Source organism: Colletes gigas, unplaced genomic scaffold (assembly GCF_013123115.1).
Source record: "Colletes gigas isolate AHSC1104 unplaced genomic scaffold, ASM1312311v1 Colletes_gigas_Sc00022, whole genome shotgun sequence".
Lineage (NCBI taxonomy): Eukaryota > Metazoa > Arthropoda > Insecta > Hymenoptera > Colletidae > Colletes > Colletes gigas.
Genome location: NW_025106651.1, coordinates 3,141,599 through 3,160,993, shown reverse-complemented (window position 1 = coordinate 3,160,993; position 19,395 = coordinate 3,141,599). Strand labels below are relative to the sequence as shown.

The following is a 19,395-nucleotide window of genomic DNA, read 5'->3' as shown; positions in this document are numbered from 1 at the left end:
TAAAATTTTAACGACGTCACGTGATTGGGAAATTCGCGCGGACAAAAATTCAAGTAAAACATTCAATATATTTTCATTGTATCGTATCTACTGCTGCTGAACTTTCTTCCTCTTCGCAATATCTTAGGGTTAGGTTGTAAAATAGTTCGCTGAACCTCACCCTTTTATCATGCTTTCTCCACTATGTGCCACGTCTTCGTGTACTCGCAAACGTATTTCTTTTTCATTATGGCGAACAAAGTCGTCGAATAAAAGTAGTAAAATAAAAATAATCCTCGTACTTCGGCCGGGAGTTTCCCCGAAAAATTCCAATTACGAAGCCCGGCTATTCTCGATGATTTACGTTCCACGAAAATTTTCGGGGAGTGCGGGTCTTTCTTTTATTCAACCCTCCGTCCTATATGCACTAAAAATAAAGGCGTTTCATAAACGCGCCTTTGTACCGCTTAATTTTCTCCATTTTTCCGCGGGCTGTATGAAGTTTCCATACACTTGAAAGTTCGGTGGCGCGACTTAGGGAATGCAGGACTCCCTTAGAGCGAAAACATCCCTCTCAAAGTTTTCGGTTGTTATACGCGCACCGGCGGCATGTAGCGGGCTCCCAACGATCGATATAGGTATTCTGTAGCCGCAATATCATGTCATAGTTCCGTCTTTTACGAACCAACGTAAATCACGATTTACTGCTGCTGTATACGCTTGAGACGATATCACGGCGGATAGTCGTCCCTCGGCCACTCTATATTCTTCCCTCGACGGATTTCTTGAGTTATCGGGTAGATTGCGCGCCCATTAGTTGATCAATTTAATTCTACCGTCGACCGAAATTTTAACGAGCTCTTGACCAATTTCAGAAATCTCCAATATAATATATTCCAAGCTACTATACGTTTTTACGTGGACGTCAGTTAACACTGAACAAGGTAACTTTTATATTCTACTTCCACTTCCTCCTCGTTAATTTTTTATAGACAAAATTGTATTCCCCTCTCTTTTGGTATTTTAACCCCTTACCATGTACAATGACGTGTCTGACTCGTCACAATTTCTTGATGTCAAATTTCACAATTATGAAGCCACTCACTCGTCATCAAGTCTTATAAATTAAAATCAACACATTTTTACATTCACGAGGTGTTTGTGAAACAAATCTATTTTTTTCGTGTCCATTCCTTGTACCACAAAATTAAATAGTATAAGTTTACAAAATTGTTTGAAATTAAATTGCATGTCAAGGGGTTATGAAGGGTGAGCTTCGTGGGACGATACGACGTTATTAATTCCACGCGTGGTAATCGTTTCGAAGCATTTTTGATGTTGATAATTAAAACGTTTTTATTCACAATCGAACAAAATGTAATATTCAAATGAATTTAAACGAACCAGAGGCAATCGTACAATTCCATTCCTTAGATAGTCCAAAATTAGATAGTATATGTTGGAAAAATTATTTTGAATTGAATCGTAAATCAAGGGGTTAATTGACAGTTATTATTTGTATGGATGCGTCGATTTCCAGCGAATCCATAGATAGAAATGGTGTGTATCAATATCCATCAAATAACGTTAATAAAATAGAGAGAAAGAGCAGGACGAGAATTATTACGGCTCAGGAAACTGTCGTAAAAGCTGTAGCGAACGCTCCTAAATCGTGATCTACCCGCAGAATTGCTGGTTCGAATTCTCTTGGACGATTGTTAACGCTTGTAACTATCCGTGTGGTGGAACGGAGACTAATGTGTCGGAAAAGACAGAGCGGAAACGCGTTTCGTACCCCAAAACTGGCTGGACGTGACGCTCGAGAGGGGATGAACGGACCTAGGTACATCGAGCATATCTGGGTCAAGTGGCCGCTCGTAAATCGCTGGCTAAATGAAACGTTGAAAACCGACGTAATGCATCGTGCTAGAGCGAACAACCACTCTTCATCAGGTTGCGCTGGAATGCACCCCATTACTGACCTACAAGTGTTTGTCCCTTTTTCTTAATCTTCTTAACTTTGCTGGTTTGCTCGACTAACACGAAACGTATCCACTTTGGGTCCACGTTTCAACAAAATTTGACAAAAAAGATCTTAATAAGTGACCAACGTCTTTAGAATAGGGGATTCAAGACAATTTTTTAAAATTAATCTCAATTAACAACACCATATGGGGGATTACAGAAATAAGTAATACTTAAAAGTGGAAAAGAAAGAAGACTAAGGAACACTGTTCTAAAAATTGATCCTTTGCCAGCAGAAAATAAGAATATTTTTTAAAGTTACGATCGACCTACCATATAATAATAATTTCGAATAAAGCTTAAATCACCTTGCTATAACCGCTTGCTATAACCTTGCTAATTTCTATCTTCATCATAATTCATGAAAAACTGATCTACGAGTAATTTAAGTCTCATTTTTGCGTAAAAATTAGTGGTCGTAAATCTATGTAACACAGTTGGAAACCATCGTTTATAGAGGGGCCCAATAACTAATAAGTTTACGAGACCGAATAATTTTCATACACTTACATTGCACGCGCAGAGATATGCGTTGGCTGACTGGAGGTGGAACATTGTTCGAAGCGATGCACAGGTACGCACCCATGTGCAGTCGACTAATCTTCACAATATGCAGCACCTCCCCATCCACCACGTTCACTGAAACATAAAACAAACGACGCGACATGAGCACGTCGAACAACCCATCGAATTAGCTATCTTAATACACTTAATAAAATTTAGTTTTCATTTCGACAATTCTGGGAAACTTCCTTCTGTGAAATGAATTACTACAAGCTAAAGTCATCCAAAGCTTTCATAAGAATTGCTTTTCTTCGTAATATAATTCTATGAAATCATCTTGGAACGGTGAACGTGGAATATAGATCGTTTTATTTTAAGTAGAACATCTCCCAGAACTGTGTCACCTACAATATGAATAAGAATTATTCGTAGAAGGTGATTATTAATAATTTCCATTGACGGAGATAATTTATCTAGAATTTCTTAATTTTCTATTGTGGTAAACTGTATTAATACACTCCGTCGATACTCTGTAATTTAATGGTAAATTCTCTATAAAATGAAGCAAACGATAGCAGCCTCTAAAATTTGACACATTAATATATCTATATCCAATGGCTCATTAATATCTGTCGTAGAAAGTAATTATTTATTCCATCGTACAATAACCGGTTTCACTTCCGCTCTATACGGCAACATATAATTAAATTACGGTAAACGATTTATCATTCTCCGTAGTTGCACAAACTTGCAAAACTTCCGCGTTTTCGAGCAACTTTCGACGAATTTTCGAACCACTGTTGGTCATCGGTTGCAATAAATTACACGCACAGGCAAACTGAATCGTGCATTGTTCCGTATCGATGAAACTTCGCACATTCTCTAACACCGTTGTAATATTTTGTTATTTTTAAACCTATATCGTGACTGACGTAACTTGATATTTATAGAGCGACAACTTTATCGTTACAGCAACTATTTAAAAATAATTTCATTCAGGTCTTACAAAATAAGCGTTTAATCAAAGTTAAAGTTTAAAGTTAAAATTTAAGAATAAATTCAAGAACACGTTGATTGATCAAAATGAGCGTAGTTTCGATCCGAAAATCAGACACGTTCGCGAGATATTTCTAAATGGAATAGAATCGATTCAGGGTGCTCAAAGGAGGATCTAAGCGTGTATAAGGAAAGAAAAGAAAGCAATTGAAGAGAAAAAAGAACTGGTTCGACATAAAAAAAAAGAACACAATACCGTAAGAATATAATAAAACTCGGTCCCTGGAGCAACAACATGGCTGCCTTCGGTGCAAGAATACATCCATGGTATATTCCGTGAGACGTAAAACCAGATGATTGCTGCTATGCGTTCCAATAAGAATGCAATAATAAAAGAGAGTAGTACCGGCTAGTATTTTTTATACGCGATATTATTATGCGTTCTCGTGCGTCGAGAAAGGATGAAACGTAGGAAGCGTTGTCATAAGTTCGAGTAGCTTGCAACGGTCCCGGGGGCGAATGTTTAAGAGTGATGGAAAACCGATTGAACGTTTCTCTAGATAAAGGCTCGAGCACATCGTATCGCGAGGACGTTGCTACAATTCTTCGACAGTAATGTCGAGGTAATGGGACATTGTAACAGCTCAGAATTCTTTGAGTCGAGTAATACCGTTCGATGTATCACCGTCGATGTTACGTTTCCTGCAGTTCAAAATAAAATACTCGCGCCGACATTAGATCCCTCGTTCCGCGCTTTAGCGTTCGTTATTCTCCCGACGCGCGTAGTAAATTTAGTATCGACTAAATTGTTGTTTCTTATTTTTAGCTGCTCCGTGGATTCTTAAAGGTTCTTAAGGGAGCAAAATTCAATCATCTTTATTAATTTTTTTTAACTAAATGTTACATCTAACGCTATAATTTATTTTAGCAATTTACTTAACCATCTTTTGGGAGTACGAAATAAATTTTTCAATAATTTTAATTGACTTTTCATGTTTTTATTACGCCCACAGTGAACATGTGCTGAAACATTGGCGTAGGTGATTGCAGCTCTCAAAGTTGACCAAATCAAAGAAATCAAAAAAATTTTAAGCAGAATAATTAATTGATGTTGAAAATTATGTCTACTTCTGATGTTTAATACGGATAAAAATAATAATGATCCAATCACGCGCACAAATTTAAGTAGAATCGAGACCTGGCCGATCGTGATTTTTGCAAAATCGTGTTTCGCTGTTGATCGACATTTCTTATCGTGCAATGATTGGTAGCACCCAAGCACAGGTTATCGTAAAAACGGATTTTATGGACGAAAAAGGCGGAGCATCATTCAGAGGCATTCTTTATAGCTCGTTGCAGTACGTTAGCGGCTCATAAATTTAGATAACACGCATTACTTATACGCATTGATGGTCGTGAAAACGGTTTCGAAATCGAGAAATTTTTTAATACGATTTTTTATAAATTCATTAAGGGGTTAGTAAACATTTTCAGCTTCATCTTTGCAGCCGGAACAATGTCTGCACTTTAGGGGCTTGTAAAAATTATAGAGGGAACAATGCTCTCTGTGGGATACAAAGACAAAGCAACATGCAAATCGATTTGTTGAATCGTAGAAATGTCTGACGTGACTAGGCACCCTTATCATCCTAGGAACTATCGTGCAGACGAAGGTTATGAAAGGAACGAAAGTTGCTGTCGCAGTGCGCGTTGGGGCATAAGAAGATGGTGTGAATCGTTGTTAGCCATGGCGTGCCGCGCACCAAACCTATCCATTGTTCCGCAAACAATGCCTAGCGGTGAGAGATTCCAACGGCGGGTAGCACTTTCCGAGGATTTTAATCAAGTAGTCCCGCAGGTCCTGGCGCTGGAACTACCCCCTTACCGGTTTAGCAGAAACCTTTAAAACTTTCAGTTTAATGGGGAACCACAATATGGCGCTGCCCGATGAAATTTCGCGTCGTACAAACCGCGATCGCTTTGGATAAAGGAAAACGCGAACAATTATTATTTTTTAAACTGTCTCTGCTGCTACCGCGGACCCACAATGGCCGATATTGCGCGTCAAATTAGATCCTTTCGCAAAATAACAAACTCGAGTAAAGAATCTAAAGCGGAGAGAGAATTTCAGCTGAAATTATTAAGATGCCTTTCTATGGATTTTTTCGTCATCGATATGCAAATAAAAATTACATGCAGGGACAGTTTCATTCATAAAGCTGAAAAATATTAGCAATGCTACAATGGTGATCGTCGTTCGAGTATCATGAACGATGTTAATTTTCTACCTAGCCGATATTTTTGCGAATTGCAGCGCTTTTTCTGAAATTAACGAAATTGCCATCTGACCCGGAGCTTTGTTCGAACCGGGAACTAAAATTCTGCGAATGACTACTGTTTTATCCGTGCATATCCCGATATAACTTTTCAACCCGTACAATAGCGTATAATAACTGTTCAATTTAAAGGACTTTGCGTGCAGAAACAGGGTAATTTGTTTCCCCGAAAATTGTCAAGTTTTTTAATATCCTTGGATCATTCGTTTCGAGGCGATTTATCTTTCGGTACTGGTAATTAAAATCAAAAAAGTAAATATTAAAAGCTACCGATAACTGATTATAACGTAAATAATTTAACATTGAGGAGCACGATTAATTCCAATTTGCAGCGGCGAAAAAATGTCTGGGAATTTTCGCGATATCAGGACGCTCGCGGGACGATAACACAGTGTCTTTCGATGTCCATTAGCTGGCTTAAATGTTAAGCAGTGCGATAAGGGCGCAACGTGAAAAGAACCACGGAATAAATTAGCGGCCATTCACGTCGATGCGCGGCGCACTTTGCATAACATTTTCCACGTGCTCCTTAACGTCGTAAAAATAAGCAGACAGCTTACTCGAAGACGAAGCGGGGAGTTGGCTACCTATTTGGGAATTAGTACGTGATGTATTCCGCCCCATAAGCGGCGGGTTGGACGTCGATATTTCATCCCATTCCCTTTCCTCGTATCCTTAAGTGCCCTTTTTCGCGTTATTACCGCCAGATAACCCGGCTACATTCATTCTCCAAGCGAAATCCTCGAGCCACGATCATTGCAGCTAATGTATCCGCGCGTGGCCGAATGGACAGATGGAACTCCGCGTATTGATGTACGGTTCTTCCAACTCTTCTATACTTCGGCCCAAGCGACGATTTATCTGGCCGTCCCACAAGCAACACGACTATTACGAAATATCGGCAACGAAATAGAAATATCCTCTTCTACGAACTGTTTCAACGTCCAACTATCTCAAACTGAGGCAATATTCATACGGCGCGAAATAAACATTAGGGTTTATTATGGTCACAATTAGAAAAACTAAAATCATACAGTCATAAATATTTCATTTCTATTACATTCACTGCGCCGAGGTCCGTACCAGAAAATCGTTCTAGTGACAAGATTAATCGTAATAATGTAAAAGATTAAGAGATCTCTAGCAGGAATAAGTTTATGAAGCCATTGAAACATTTCTCGCCTTTCAATTCACTTTCCAACGTCAACTGCCCTTTTGTCATTAGATTAACTGCTAGCATGTTTTAATAGAATCAAAGCGCTTCATAACGTTATTATGTGCTAAGACCCAGGTATAGGGAAATTGCTAAATTTTGTACTAGCATTATTTGAAGGTTACCATTACCTTGGAGGTTGACCTTTTAGAAACCACCCACTACACAAGATTCAGGTGATAAATGAATTAAACGTCCAAAGATTTATATTTATATTCGAGGATTCACTATTATATTCAATATTCCAAGTAACACTTATACATTTTCGGCTTTTCGACTAAATATAAATAAAATTATTGGTTATTACTGTTAATCAACTGATTGTGATTAGTGTGTACCTTTCATATTCTACAAACTATTCATTCGTCATTAAGTTGACGTGTGAAGTTGGGCATACCTGAAAGATTTCTTTCAACAAATTAAAGGACAATGTTAAGTCATAGAGGGGTTTACTGACCCAAGAGCGTACAGCATATGCTATACACCGTTGGAAAGGTCTTGCCAAGGCGAATCGACTGATACCATTTTTAACTTCGATATCAGATGGGATAATGTCGAAAAATGGCCTCAAAGTTCGAGATTTTGCGGTTTTGAACAAAAGAAACCGGTAGTAAAAGCCCATCCGGCCCGAGGGACCTCGGGTAGGCACCTGAGGAAAAACCGAGGGGTGTAAGCGATACTCTAGCAGATTGGGACGGCAAATGTGCCCCACCACCTTCATTTCAGTGCCGTGTTGGGCCTGCGTTTGCCGCATGGGCCCCGTTCCAAATGCCCAGGGCGAAATCGCTAATGGATCAGTTGTTTTTCATGAACATAATATATTCATGGTAGACAATTCGCAGGTATAAGTTGGGAATGTGCAGGTTAGTATTCAGACTAATGCGTCACTTACAATAGTGAATGGAGTGACATTTTATTGATTGAACGAAACATAATGATGTGAATACTGAATACTAACCTGCACATTCCCAACTCATACCTGCGAATCGTCTATCATGAATATATTATGTTCATGAAAAACAACTGATCCATTGGCGATTTCGCCCTGGGCATTTGGAACGGGGCCCATGCGACAAACGCAGGCCCAACACGGCACTGAAATGAAGATGGTGGGGCACAGTTGCCGTCCCAATCTGCTAGAGTATCGCTTACACCCCTCGGTTTTTCCTCAGGTGCCTACCCGAGGTCCCTCGGGCCGGATGGGCTTTTACTACCGGTTTCTTTTGTTCAAAACCGCAAAATCTCGAACTTTGAGGCCATTTTTCGACATTATCCCATCTGATATCGAAGTTAAAAATGGTATCAGTCGATTCGCCTTGGCGAGACCTTTCCAACGGTGTATAGCATATGCTGTACGCTCTTGGGTCAGTAAACCCCTCTATGACTTAACATTGCCCTTTGTTTGCTCAATCCCTCAACACAGGGTGCTTGACATTTTTGCGTACACACTTCAGCAATGTATTTTGCAAGTAAAACTAAGACTAAAATGTTATATAACAAAAAATCCATAAATGCTTTGTTAAGAAGTTATAACAAAAATATGAAATGTGATGTAAACGCTGTTAAATATACCTATGTTTCCATTTGTTGAGACACTTTTGGCATCGATATACTATTGAATTTATTGTTGACTTCAGTTGGTTGTGATTTTGTCGAAATTTTTCACATGGGATATTGATTTTTGCAATTAATTCATCTCTTGTACGCATTTCTGTATTGTAAATTTTCTCTTTCAGAGTGCTCCATAAGTAAAAATATAAAGGATGAAGGTCAGGTGATCTACGACCAATTCATTGTTGAGGATAGTGTCTATTAAGCCAATTTTTTACACGACGTTCATAATGTACTAGACATCCATCTAATTGTATCCAATCGTTTTGACAGAATGATAAAGATACATTTTCTAACAATGGCGGGAAATCATTTGTTAAAAACGTTAGAAAAGATTCTCCCGTGGACAGCTCAGGAAGGAAATAAGGTCCGATTAAGAATTTATCACATATGCCCAATCAAACTGAATATCCTAATTTACATGTTTATGTTATTTAACATCAACACTACATACCAGTATCTCGTTTTCTCTTGTATTATACTGAGAGGAACGGCGTTATCATATCTTCCACATTTCATATTTTTGTTACAACTTCTTAACAAAGCATTTATGATTTTTTTGTTATATCACATTTTAGTCTTAGTTTTACTCGTGAACAACACTGCTGAAGTGTGCACGGAAAAATGTGGAACACCCTGTATTTTGCGAATTAAAATAATGATTAGAATGCATCGAATCGAAGACTCCTTTAGACCCTAAAAATTCCTCTAACGTTGCAATTAATGAAGGACAAATATCAAACATGGTTCCCTTTCGATACGCAGAATGAATTTTCCGGATGAAATTGCTCGTTTCACGCAGCCAGACGATTATCGGGCGGAAAATAAAAATCCCTCGTGCTCAGCGGCGCAACGAATTACAGCGAGAACAAAGACAACAATAGAAGTATACGCAAGTAAAGGGAAAACGCGAGATAGGGACCGAGCGGAGTTGGAATCTATTCGGTTCTACCTTTGGACGCGAAATTTGCCAGACAATATTGATCTTGCGTGGAACACTGACTTCGTCCGTGCCTTCGAAAGTAAGTACAAAGGAACCTCAAACGGCAACAAGATAAGCTCGTCTCTTCGCTACGAGGATCGACGTCGGTACAGTTTGGCCGCAAGTTTCCCTCATCGTTTGATGCTCCGGGGTTGCGCGCAAAGCGAGTACAACGTAGATTCGATTTTTCCGTGCCGTCTATATCGATATCCGTGGCCTGACCTTTCTCTCCTTTTGTTTTTGCCGACCCGGGGACAGGAATTCGCTCGTAGGTTCCTGTTTTCCAGCGGCCCGCTGGCAGAAATCGCGTTACAAACTCGAACAAGTGACTCCTCGTCAGAAACTAAAGGAAAAATGTTGCTACGAACTTCCGTGAAAATCTTACCAAAAATCGTTACATTAATAAAATGTCTTGTTATCGTATTTTTATATGGAAAGCGCCCCTTTTCAATTTGAATTTTATTTAAAAAACACGCGATTCTTTACCAGACTTATTCTTCCAATTCGAGATTCCTCCGTTCCCGCCTTTTTCCTCCCCATGTTTTTCAGTCTTTTATCGGGTTTCTGTGCGATCGGTTGGGACCTAAGAAGTAAATCTTCTCTCTCCCCTACTACTCACTATCTTGATCCCATTCCTTAAAAACACCTTCGAACGCGCGAGAGTTTTACAAAATTCGATTTGCTTTTTCATCTCTGTTGGCCATTCTTTTTCACTTTCCGGGGCACGACGGTGGCCTGGAGTGGCGTTGAGGAAGCTCAGGTGTACAGTACTGTGGAAAAGTCTCGGGACTATTTTATTACTAACAATTTTTTTCTAAATTCATTCGGTTCACCATCAAAAATTATTCACAGGAAATAAAATTAGTTTCACGTTACGATCTTACCCAAGCATTAAAATTTACACTTCTCATTTTTAAATTATTACTTTACATGGTTCGTTAAAGAAGAAGCAGAAGAAACTTTAATGATAAAGTTATCCCATTGCAGATGGTGCAAGAGTTTCACACGCGTCTGTGAAATATACGGACGATCAGGGAGCTGGGGGAAACTGACACCATGGTTTCGTCGTGGGCCAAGGGTGTCTGGAGGCCGTCAGACGGGCGAATGATGGCGTTAGACTGTCCCCAAGCCCCAGAGGGCAACACCTCAGTTAGCAACGCGCAGTTCGAGTGCGTGCCATATTCGCCGCCGTAATATTTTGTCCAATTACGTCGATAATCTGACACTTCCATCCAATGACATGTCCCTCGTATAATAACAGATGCGTTCTTCGACATACGTTCGTCGAACGATACCGCCTACTAATTACCCGTTGATTGCTCGCCGGGTTTTGCGAATCGATTAGGGTTTTCACAAACAACGTCGACATCGTACAACGTCGCCGAAAAAAACATCGAACTTTCTAATAGTCAGAAACGAAGCGTTTCTATTCGTGATAAAATACAAGTAAGAGCATAAATTTATAATTCGAATTCTATTATTTTACGATAGGCGTTAAATTATATGATTCATCTAATTGTTACGAAAGTTCAATTAAAATCCGAGTTTAACGCACAATAAATACTTTATGCAGAACTGCTTCTAGATTTTATAGCCTCGCGTACGTAAAGTAATTCATTCAGAATATATGGTGAAAGTTTGAAACGAGCCTCATCGTGAGTTTCTGAGACATAGAAAATTATGCAAATTAGTTTAAATAGAGTAATGATAGATCGTACCGGGTAGTTTGCGCAACGCTGCAGATGTGAGCGGATGTGAGGGGGTTAATACGAGCCCTGGCAAAAAGTTTCTGATCAAACGAGCTTGTGTAACTATGGTAAAAATTGTTTACACAGTAGAGGTGGAAAAAGCTCTAGTTCGTTGGTGGGAAAAACCAGAATGTATAAAATGAATTATCAAAACATCGAGAACGATGGATTATCGAAAATTTTTCAATTTCCCTCGTTCACATTTTGAATAAAAAAATAAATATTTTAGTAATACTCGTCGGATATTTTAAGATACTGATTTTGTATAATTTCTGCATGCTCGTGAATTACTTTGTAGTCAACGTATAAACAAAAGTATTTATTTATTTATTTGCAATTTATCGTGCAAGTGAAATTAAATAACTTTATTTCTTCGTATGTAAATTTCTGTACTTGCGTTGATATCGAATACTACGTTTCCGAGGTTTTGCTGCGTCACGAGCAGAAATATTGTTCCATAAAATATCTCCGGTGCAAAAAGATCGTCGAGAAATATTTCGAGCGTCACTTGCTTTCAAATTATAATCAGCTCCGCGTTTCTTCAATTGTTCACGAACGGACAATGCGACACAGTATCTTTTTTCCCCACACGAAAACGATTCGATGCATACATATTTATCAGTGACAGTTTATACGGTAGAGTTAGGACGAGACGCAAGCTTCGAAAGCTTTCTCTGAGCGTCTGAGCCTGAGTATACCTCGAGGGCAATGAAAATTTAAATTAGAGCAGAAATTAAATCCGGCCTTTATCCGATATTGAGAAAATCCTTTGAAACCGACAGACTGTCTGACGTCCCGCTTCCCTGTACATCTTTGCTCGCTAATGTACGTGCGCTAGACAGAGAGAAAATATATGTGTGTGTGTGTGTGTGTGTGTGCACGAAAGACAGAGGCCAGTGTCGCACTTCTCACCCTCGCCATAATTAGTAATTAAGAAAGTAATTAGCATCGATCGAGTCGACCTCGTCCGTAGAGGGCTATATTCTTAAGCTGCACGGCTATTTTTAGGACCGTGCCACGATAAACAGAAGCTACCTGGAAGATCGATTATTTGCGATCGTCGACGATAAAATATTTATTCTTTGAAAGGGCGCTTCCGTATAAATTTTTTCGCGTTATGTCAAACCGTATCGATCGCCACGAATGAAGGATACTAGAACCGTTGCAGGTTAAACTGTTCTGCGAACGATTCAAATTATAATTCAATCTGTGGAGATTCGTTCTTCGATTATTAAAATAAAAGAGAGATTCGAGTTTTTGAAGATAAATGACAGGCAATAATAGTTTAATTGAAAACTAAGTTTTAAAAAGTAATAATCTCTCAAAGAAGCTAATGATAACTGATTGAATATTTCATCGATTCTGCTAAGAAGGTATCTACGTCGTCATTCAATTTTATTGATATATTAATGTTAGACCTCTAAACAGCAATTTCTGAAACTAATTTAGATACGGATATTCCGGAATAGCCTGTTTGCCTGACACAGCACACATTTCAATTGCCGTTTGAAGTGCAACGTTTCCTCGTTCCAACTTCCCAAGCGCGTTATGTCGAACACGTTCTTCAACATAGACCAATACCTTAAGCAAAGCAGAAATTTATGGACGATTGCTCCCAAGCGAGAAAGAATTTTCAAACTTCATGCAAATACGAGAATATTTAATCGTCCTTTTCACGAGGACGCAGTTTCTTCTCTATTTTTCTTAAATAATTATAAACTTAATTTTGTACAGATTCGTATTCTAAAGATGGCTCGAAATGCACAAGATTAAACGTTAAATAAAAGAAGCATGTCTGGGAGTAATACATGATTACTTGGCATTTGTACTGAAAAATATTGAATTTCGCTGCTACTATTTCTGAATCTGGTCAATAAGTACATATTGATTCTCTCAATAAAACTGTTACAAGCCATTTCGATTACATCGATCGACTTTTCATTGATTCAAATTAACTTACTAAAATTCTAGAATATTAATTATTAACTTCTCTGTAACAAGAAGCGTTTCAATAAGTCACTGTCGAAGTGGGCGTTTTTAATACAAGCCTGCCCTGGCTGAGTTTATGGTCCGAATTTACTTTAATCTCGAAAAATCGACGTTGTCACATCTGATCGTCAATTAAAGTCAGGGAAAATTGATGGATCAAAACTCACCGCTCTCGCCATTGTAGTTTATGTTCTTTCCGTCCTCTCTGCGCCACATGACGTAAGGTTCCGGGTATCCGGAAGCTTTACACATCAGCGTTACGTTCGAACCCTCACGAACGACCATGTCTGTGCTGGTTTCTTTCGAGATAATGGAGGGTGGCACTGCAATAAGGGAGAAATGCGAAAATTGAATAGATAATGTTCTTCTTCATCCTATAAAGTGATGAAGTTCCCCACTTTGCAAGCAGGCTTCGAACAGATCGATGTTAACTTAATAATCTAATACTATGACCCCTTTGAAAGAGACATATTTTCTCAAACTTTTATCCAGTCTTGTGCTCTGTCTCCATAAAAATTTCATACTGGAAAAACAATTCAGAACCCTCAGATTTTTATCGCGCGTTGTTTCACAGAGAAATTAGTTCGCGTATACTTTTCATCATTCAAACGCATATTTTTTTAAATATCCTACCAGTCTTGCATTCCCCGCTAATGAAATATCAACCCTTTTCACTTGAAACGAATAATTCTGTCTTGAATCGAAACGTTAATTTTATACTGAAATTGGCCAGCAATTAAAATAATTGTTAAAGAGTCGAATGGCTGAGAAATACCATATGTTTATTTTACCTTTTATCACATAAACGACTATACGTTACATATCAATGTCGCTGCGTTGTTTTACGTCAATATTTGCGCGCGTCATTCCCTCAACTTCTTCAGGGTTTTATAAAATAGTTTACAAACTTCGAAGTTTGCATCGCGGGATTAATTATGTTTCGCGTCGTCGCGTCGTTGTTTAAATAGAAGAGATTATCGATAAACTGTCCTCAGCCAGAATTCGCTCAATCAAACGAACAAGACATAAATCTGTGGTTAATTGGGCATGTTTATAATAAATTGGACCAAAATTAATACCAATAATTCGAAAGAAATTTGTGTCACGATTCAAATTGTTGAAGGAGACATCACGTAATCGGCATTGCAACGTTCGAAAAGCTTCTTTTGTTTTTATACCAGTACTTGTGATTCATAAATTCACTTCAGATTCGCAATCAGCAACCGAAACAAAATTCTGGAAGTTAAACCTTGACTAAATTGTAATGTAAAATTGATATCGAATATCTTTATAATTGAATGCTTGTCATCGGACAGGCTCTTCGTTTTTGTCTGGAATTTACAAAAAAAGAGTCGTTTAAAACTTGCAAGTACTCTTCCCTTGTGAATTTCAGATATTTAGGCGCCATACGTGGAACACGAAAATACAATATTTATTCTATGCTCACCTACAACCTGCAGGTAGCCCTGTCTGTATCTCATCGGATTCGTGTTCACCTGACACATGTACCACCCACGATCCACCTCTTCAACCTTCTTTATGTGAAGGTACCACGTACGATGGTCATTGTACGACAACGAGATCCGTGGATTCTGTGTGATGACATTATGGTGGATGGACAGGATAGTCTGTGTATCGACGCGTACCCATCCTACCTAAAACAAACATGCGTAGGCGTATGTTCAGAGAATGTACAATAAAGTCGCGACTTGTTACGAAAATAATACAGTCACTTGTACAGTCAAATTTCCAGCAAACTAGAGACTGGAGCAATGCCAGAAAATTAAATATGCCGGATAATTGGACTATACCTAGATATGAAGAGATAAAAACGAGATATACGAATAGACCTTACATCCAATGTATTTTTTCGGTTCATTTTTTTGGGGCTTTAGAGCCCCATTACCACTTTCGTGTCACTCGCAACATCACCAACAGGTTACAGAAATGAATACAAGAGGAAGTGAGACAGAAAATGAAATAACAAACATTTCTGGCCACACATTATATTTTCAGTAAAGAATTTTTTTCTCCAAAGGGCTTTCACTAAAAATAATTGTAATTGACCCCCACAACCAAAAGTAATTTTTTCAAAGTGATTTGAAATTTTTTCATTTTGTCGAAAAATTTCTCCATCCCCTGTTGACTTTTCTTAAAAATTTGTTTTTGATTTTTAATAAACACAACCATGTGTGATGTTGTAATACAATTTATCAATGTTTAGTATCGACGTCACGACTGTGAGTTCTTTATTTGTGTGAAATATAATCCGTACATTTACCAAAGAATAGTCTACTGCATAATTATGTTGGGATTCTTGAATAGTCGTGTATTTATTGATTGAAAATTTAGGAGAAATAGCTGATAGAGTGACTTGTCTGCTATGAGAGTAAATAGATGATAGGGACCAACTTTAATAAATAGTATCTTCGAAATTGTTTGAACGAGAGTGCTGATATTTTAAAATTTTTAACCTTTTGACAGTAGCAAGTAAAAGAACTGTACGTTCGTAGGATTAGACTTAGAATTGCAAGAAAACGCTAGAAGAACTGGAGAGAATAATGGATCCACGAAGATTCCTGGTGGAAATAGAAGCTCGATCTTTCCTAAGTTGTCCAAGTGCATCTATTTATTATGGAGAAACGCTTCTTTCTCGGTCTACCACATTGTAAGAACCACTTTGTAAAATGTGGGAGGTAGACGGTACATTTTCTACGAAGAATATACAATTTGCTATTACTTTGTACGAAATCAGTCGTTATGCAGCGCTTCAAATAATATTTCCATTTGCTGTGACGGAAGATATATTTAAAAAAAATTAGTTTCTCCCCAAGCGAAACCAGAAAAGAAACGATAAAGGTAAAATTTGTAACTGATAGGAGGAGTCAAAGTTTCCGCGGCTTTATTTTATGCATCGAATCGCTTTACCGAATTTTTCCAAACTTTCGCCATTCAATTTTCCGAAAACCATAGAATGATAGGAGGTGAAACTTTTCCAGGTGTTAGTTTCCCAAGACATCCGATAAATTTTGCAAGCTCGAAAGTAAGAATTGGAAAGTACAAGGAATTTCGATGTGCAGTTACACTTATAGAATCGCCCGTATGTTCATTCTCAGAGAATTCTATTCATGCAGTTTCCCTTTCCCCGGACTTTGGACCCCATATATAACACACCCCTTCCTTCTTATCGCTCGCTTAATCCAATACACCGGATGGCTTGTATTCCGTATCCTTCCGTGGATCTTCGAAACCTTTACGGGATACAGAGAATAGAAGGATAAGTATAAGAAGGCTTAGAACCCTCTCTCGTTTTCTCTCCTTCGTAGCTGAGGCTTCGACGTGAACGAGGAGCTTTTGTGGGTATACGAAACACGCTCAAAGTTTCTCGAATACGGTGCGACAATACTGGCTGCTTCTTAATATGCGGGGAATACTGCGAGTATCGATTCAGACCTTCAGGACAACGAAACGCAGCCAGTTTATTTCAGAAAACGAAAAGATTTGCTTCCTTTTACGCAGCCAATTCGTTGTTTCGATGACAATACTTGTTTTCACGGCTCCTACGTTCGAAAAGTCTTGAAGCCCTTTCAGAATATAAGAAGACAAAAAACGTAATAGTTATTGTTCGTTTAAGATTAAAATTTCAATTTCCTTTAGATTCGGGTTTGCGTTTAATTAAAACGCAAATTCGTAGCGAAGGAGCAAAGCGAACAAACTATTCACGCCGGTGGAATCTAATTCAAAGGATAAATATATTTAAATCAAAGCCCACGTAAAATTGATATTAAATGGAAATATACACGTCGGGCAGACCTGACATCTAGGTTAGTGTTTAGGTAGAGTCACGGTTTATGTAACAGTATTTCTAAGCACACGACGTCTCTCGAACTCTTACGTAATAAAGCATGTATATTAAAATAATAGCAGTAATATTTCCTGGAAGGCAAAGGAAGACTTTCTATAAAGTTTCTTATAATTTTCGCTGAGTCTTCGCAGCACTTCGCAGCACTTCCTTTGCATTAAGGAGCATTCCTTCGTCGACGTACTATGTTTCACGTTCCCGTTAATTACCTCTGGAAAATATCAGCCCCGCGAATGGTAATAAGAGACGCGTTAACTCTTTACGCGTGCAAGGAACACCGAATCGCATGGGAGGATCGCGCGAACCGGCGTCGTTACTGTATTACTTTAATAATTCAACGTGACACGGTCCATGATGTATTTCCATTGACGTAACGAACGACGTAGCCGGCTGAAGTTGACGTTGTTGCGAGTCACGGGATAGAATTACCAGCCTCTGCCCATCCCTCGCGTTTCATTACCAACCGGAGCGTAAAAAAGCTTTGCTTAACCTTAGAAGGGTCTCGCAGACCCCGGTCGACAAATATTACTTTACAACTGCTGATTATATAGAACTTGATACCTGAACTTTCGTATATTTTTTGAGCAACCGTACACGTGTCAAACCTAGCGTTTTCTGTGCTAATTGCAATGTAATCTTCAATCGTTTATGGATATATTTTATCATGTCTTGTAAGTTCAAAAGCATGGTTCAAAAATAAATATGGAAAACTGAATATAAGTAATGAACTGAAAGTATTCTTTTATTTATAACTGATTAGTATTTAAATAGAATATTAATTACCCTGTAATTTCGTAGATTGTCCACTATACAAGCTAGCAATGCATCGTGACCTCTGCTCACTGTCACATTTTGTATCTCCTCAGCGAACCTGGGAAAGTCGGAATCTGAAAAATAAAATTGAAAGGCAACGGTTACTTGCATGCTAACACGAATGGTTGTCTTATAATTACACTGCTAATGTTTATGCATTTATGGGAAATTTTAATTTTTAAAAAACTACAGAATGCACTTAATGTGCAAAAGTATAATAAATACTTAAAGTGAGATACGAATTATTATATTTAGGGGTTGAGACAACCCTTTACGAAGTTTCCATTTCATTAATCCTATTAATAAAAATATGAATTTGCATGAAGATCCGCAGTCTACTTATAATAATTAAACATTAAATACATTTATTTCTTGTTAAAATTATTTCGAACGCTATATATCTATAATATACAGGGTGTTCGGCCATCGCTGGGAAAAATTTTAATGGGAGATTCTAGAGGCCAAAATAAGCCGAAAGTCAAGGATACTAATTTGTTGATTGAGGCTTCATTAAAAAGTTATAGAAACATTTCCGACCACACAGTATATTTTCGGTAAAGAATTTTTTTCTCGAAAGTACGTAGAATTTTGGGGGTGTATCTACACACCAAAAATGATTGTAATTGATCTCCGTAAACAAAAATAATTTTTTCAGAATGATTTGAAATTTTTTAATAACTCTTTAACGAGGCCTTAATCAAGAAATTGATATTCTTGATTTTCGTATTATTTTGGCCTCCAAAATCTTCCATTAAAATTTTTTCCATGGGTGGCCGGGTACCCTGTAGAGGTCTATGGTAAAGATTAATCATCAGTCAAAATTTCTCAAACAAGCACCGCATAAATTATTAAAGCTGAAGATCGTCTAAAATTATTTACTGTGGAGTCGCGTTATATTACCGTAGACTAAGGTATAAGAGTAAACTTCCGAGATACGGCGATACACTAAACATCTCTTCCATGCGCACAAAGTGTACTAAAATTGTTCTGATCGAGCCTCTGGACGCTTATTAAACTCCGTCTGCTAAAACTAGCATCCAGTATAGCCAAGTATCGCTCGAAAGTGTGATGAACTTTCATTATCCCAGCTGAGCGTGGGTTCGTCGGAGGAAAAAATCGCGTCGAACGTAAATACATATATCGCTGGACAATAGACCGTTGGTAAAGATTGCGAGTTATTATCGTAAGAGCCGCGTAACGAGTTCAGGATTCAGCCGGGCCGCCCTTAAAAGCTTTTGCCTTCGTTAATGTCTTTACGACATCCTGAGCACCTGAATTATTTATGGACGCAAAGAACCTGCGGAGAACGAGGAACCGAGGGAGACGGGACGAAATAG

At 38.3% G+C, this 19,395-nt stretch overlaps 1 protein-coding gene across 3 annotated transcripts in view; it reads right to left on the bottom strand.

Moving 5' to 3' along the window:
- Positions 1–19,395, bottom strand: part of LOC122401160 (neurotrimin-like) — a 393,711-nt gene that overhangs the window by 23,054 nt on the left and 351,262 nt on the right. For all 3 annotated transcript variants that reach the window (XM_043403122.1, XM_043403121.1, XM_043403123.1), the window contains exons 3-6: positions 18,029–18,132; positions 14,831–15,038; positions 13,551–13,706; positions 2,515–2,643 (exon numbers count right to left, since the gene is read on the bottom strand). In XM_043403122.1, the coding sequence (XP_043259057.1) occupies positions 2,515–2,643; positions 13,551–13,706; positions 14,831–15,038; positions 18,029–18,132 (597 nt within the window). The remainder of the gene's footprint in view (positions 1–2,514; positions 2,644–13,550; positions 13,707–14,830; positions 15,039–18,028; positions 18,133–19,395) is intronic.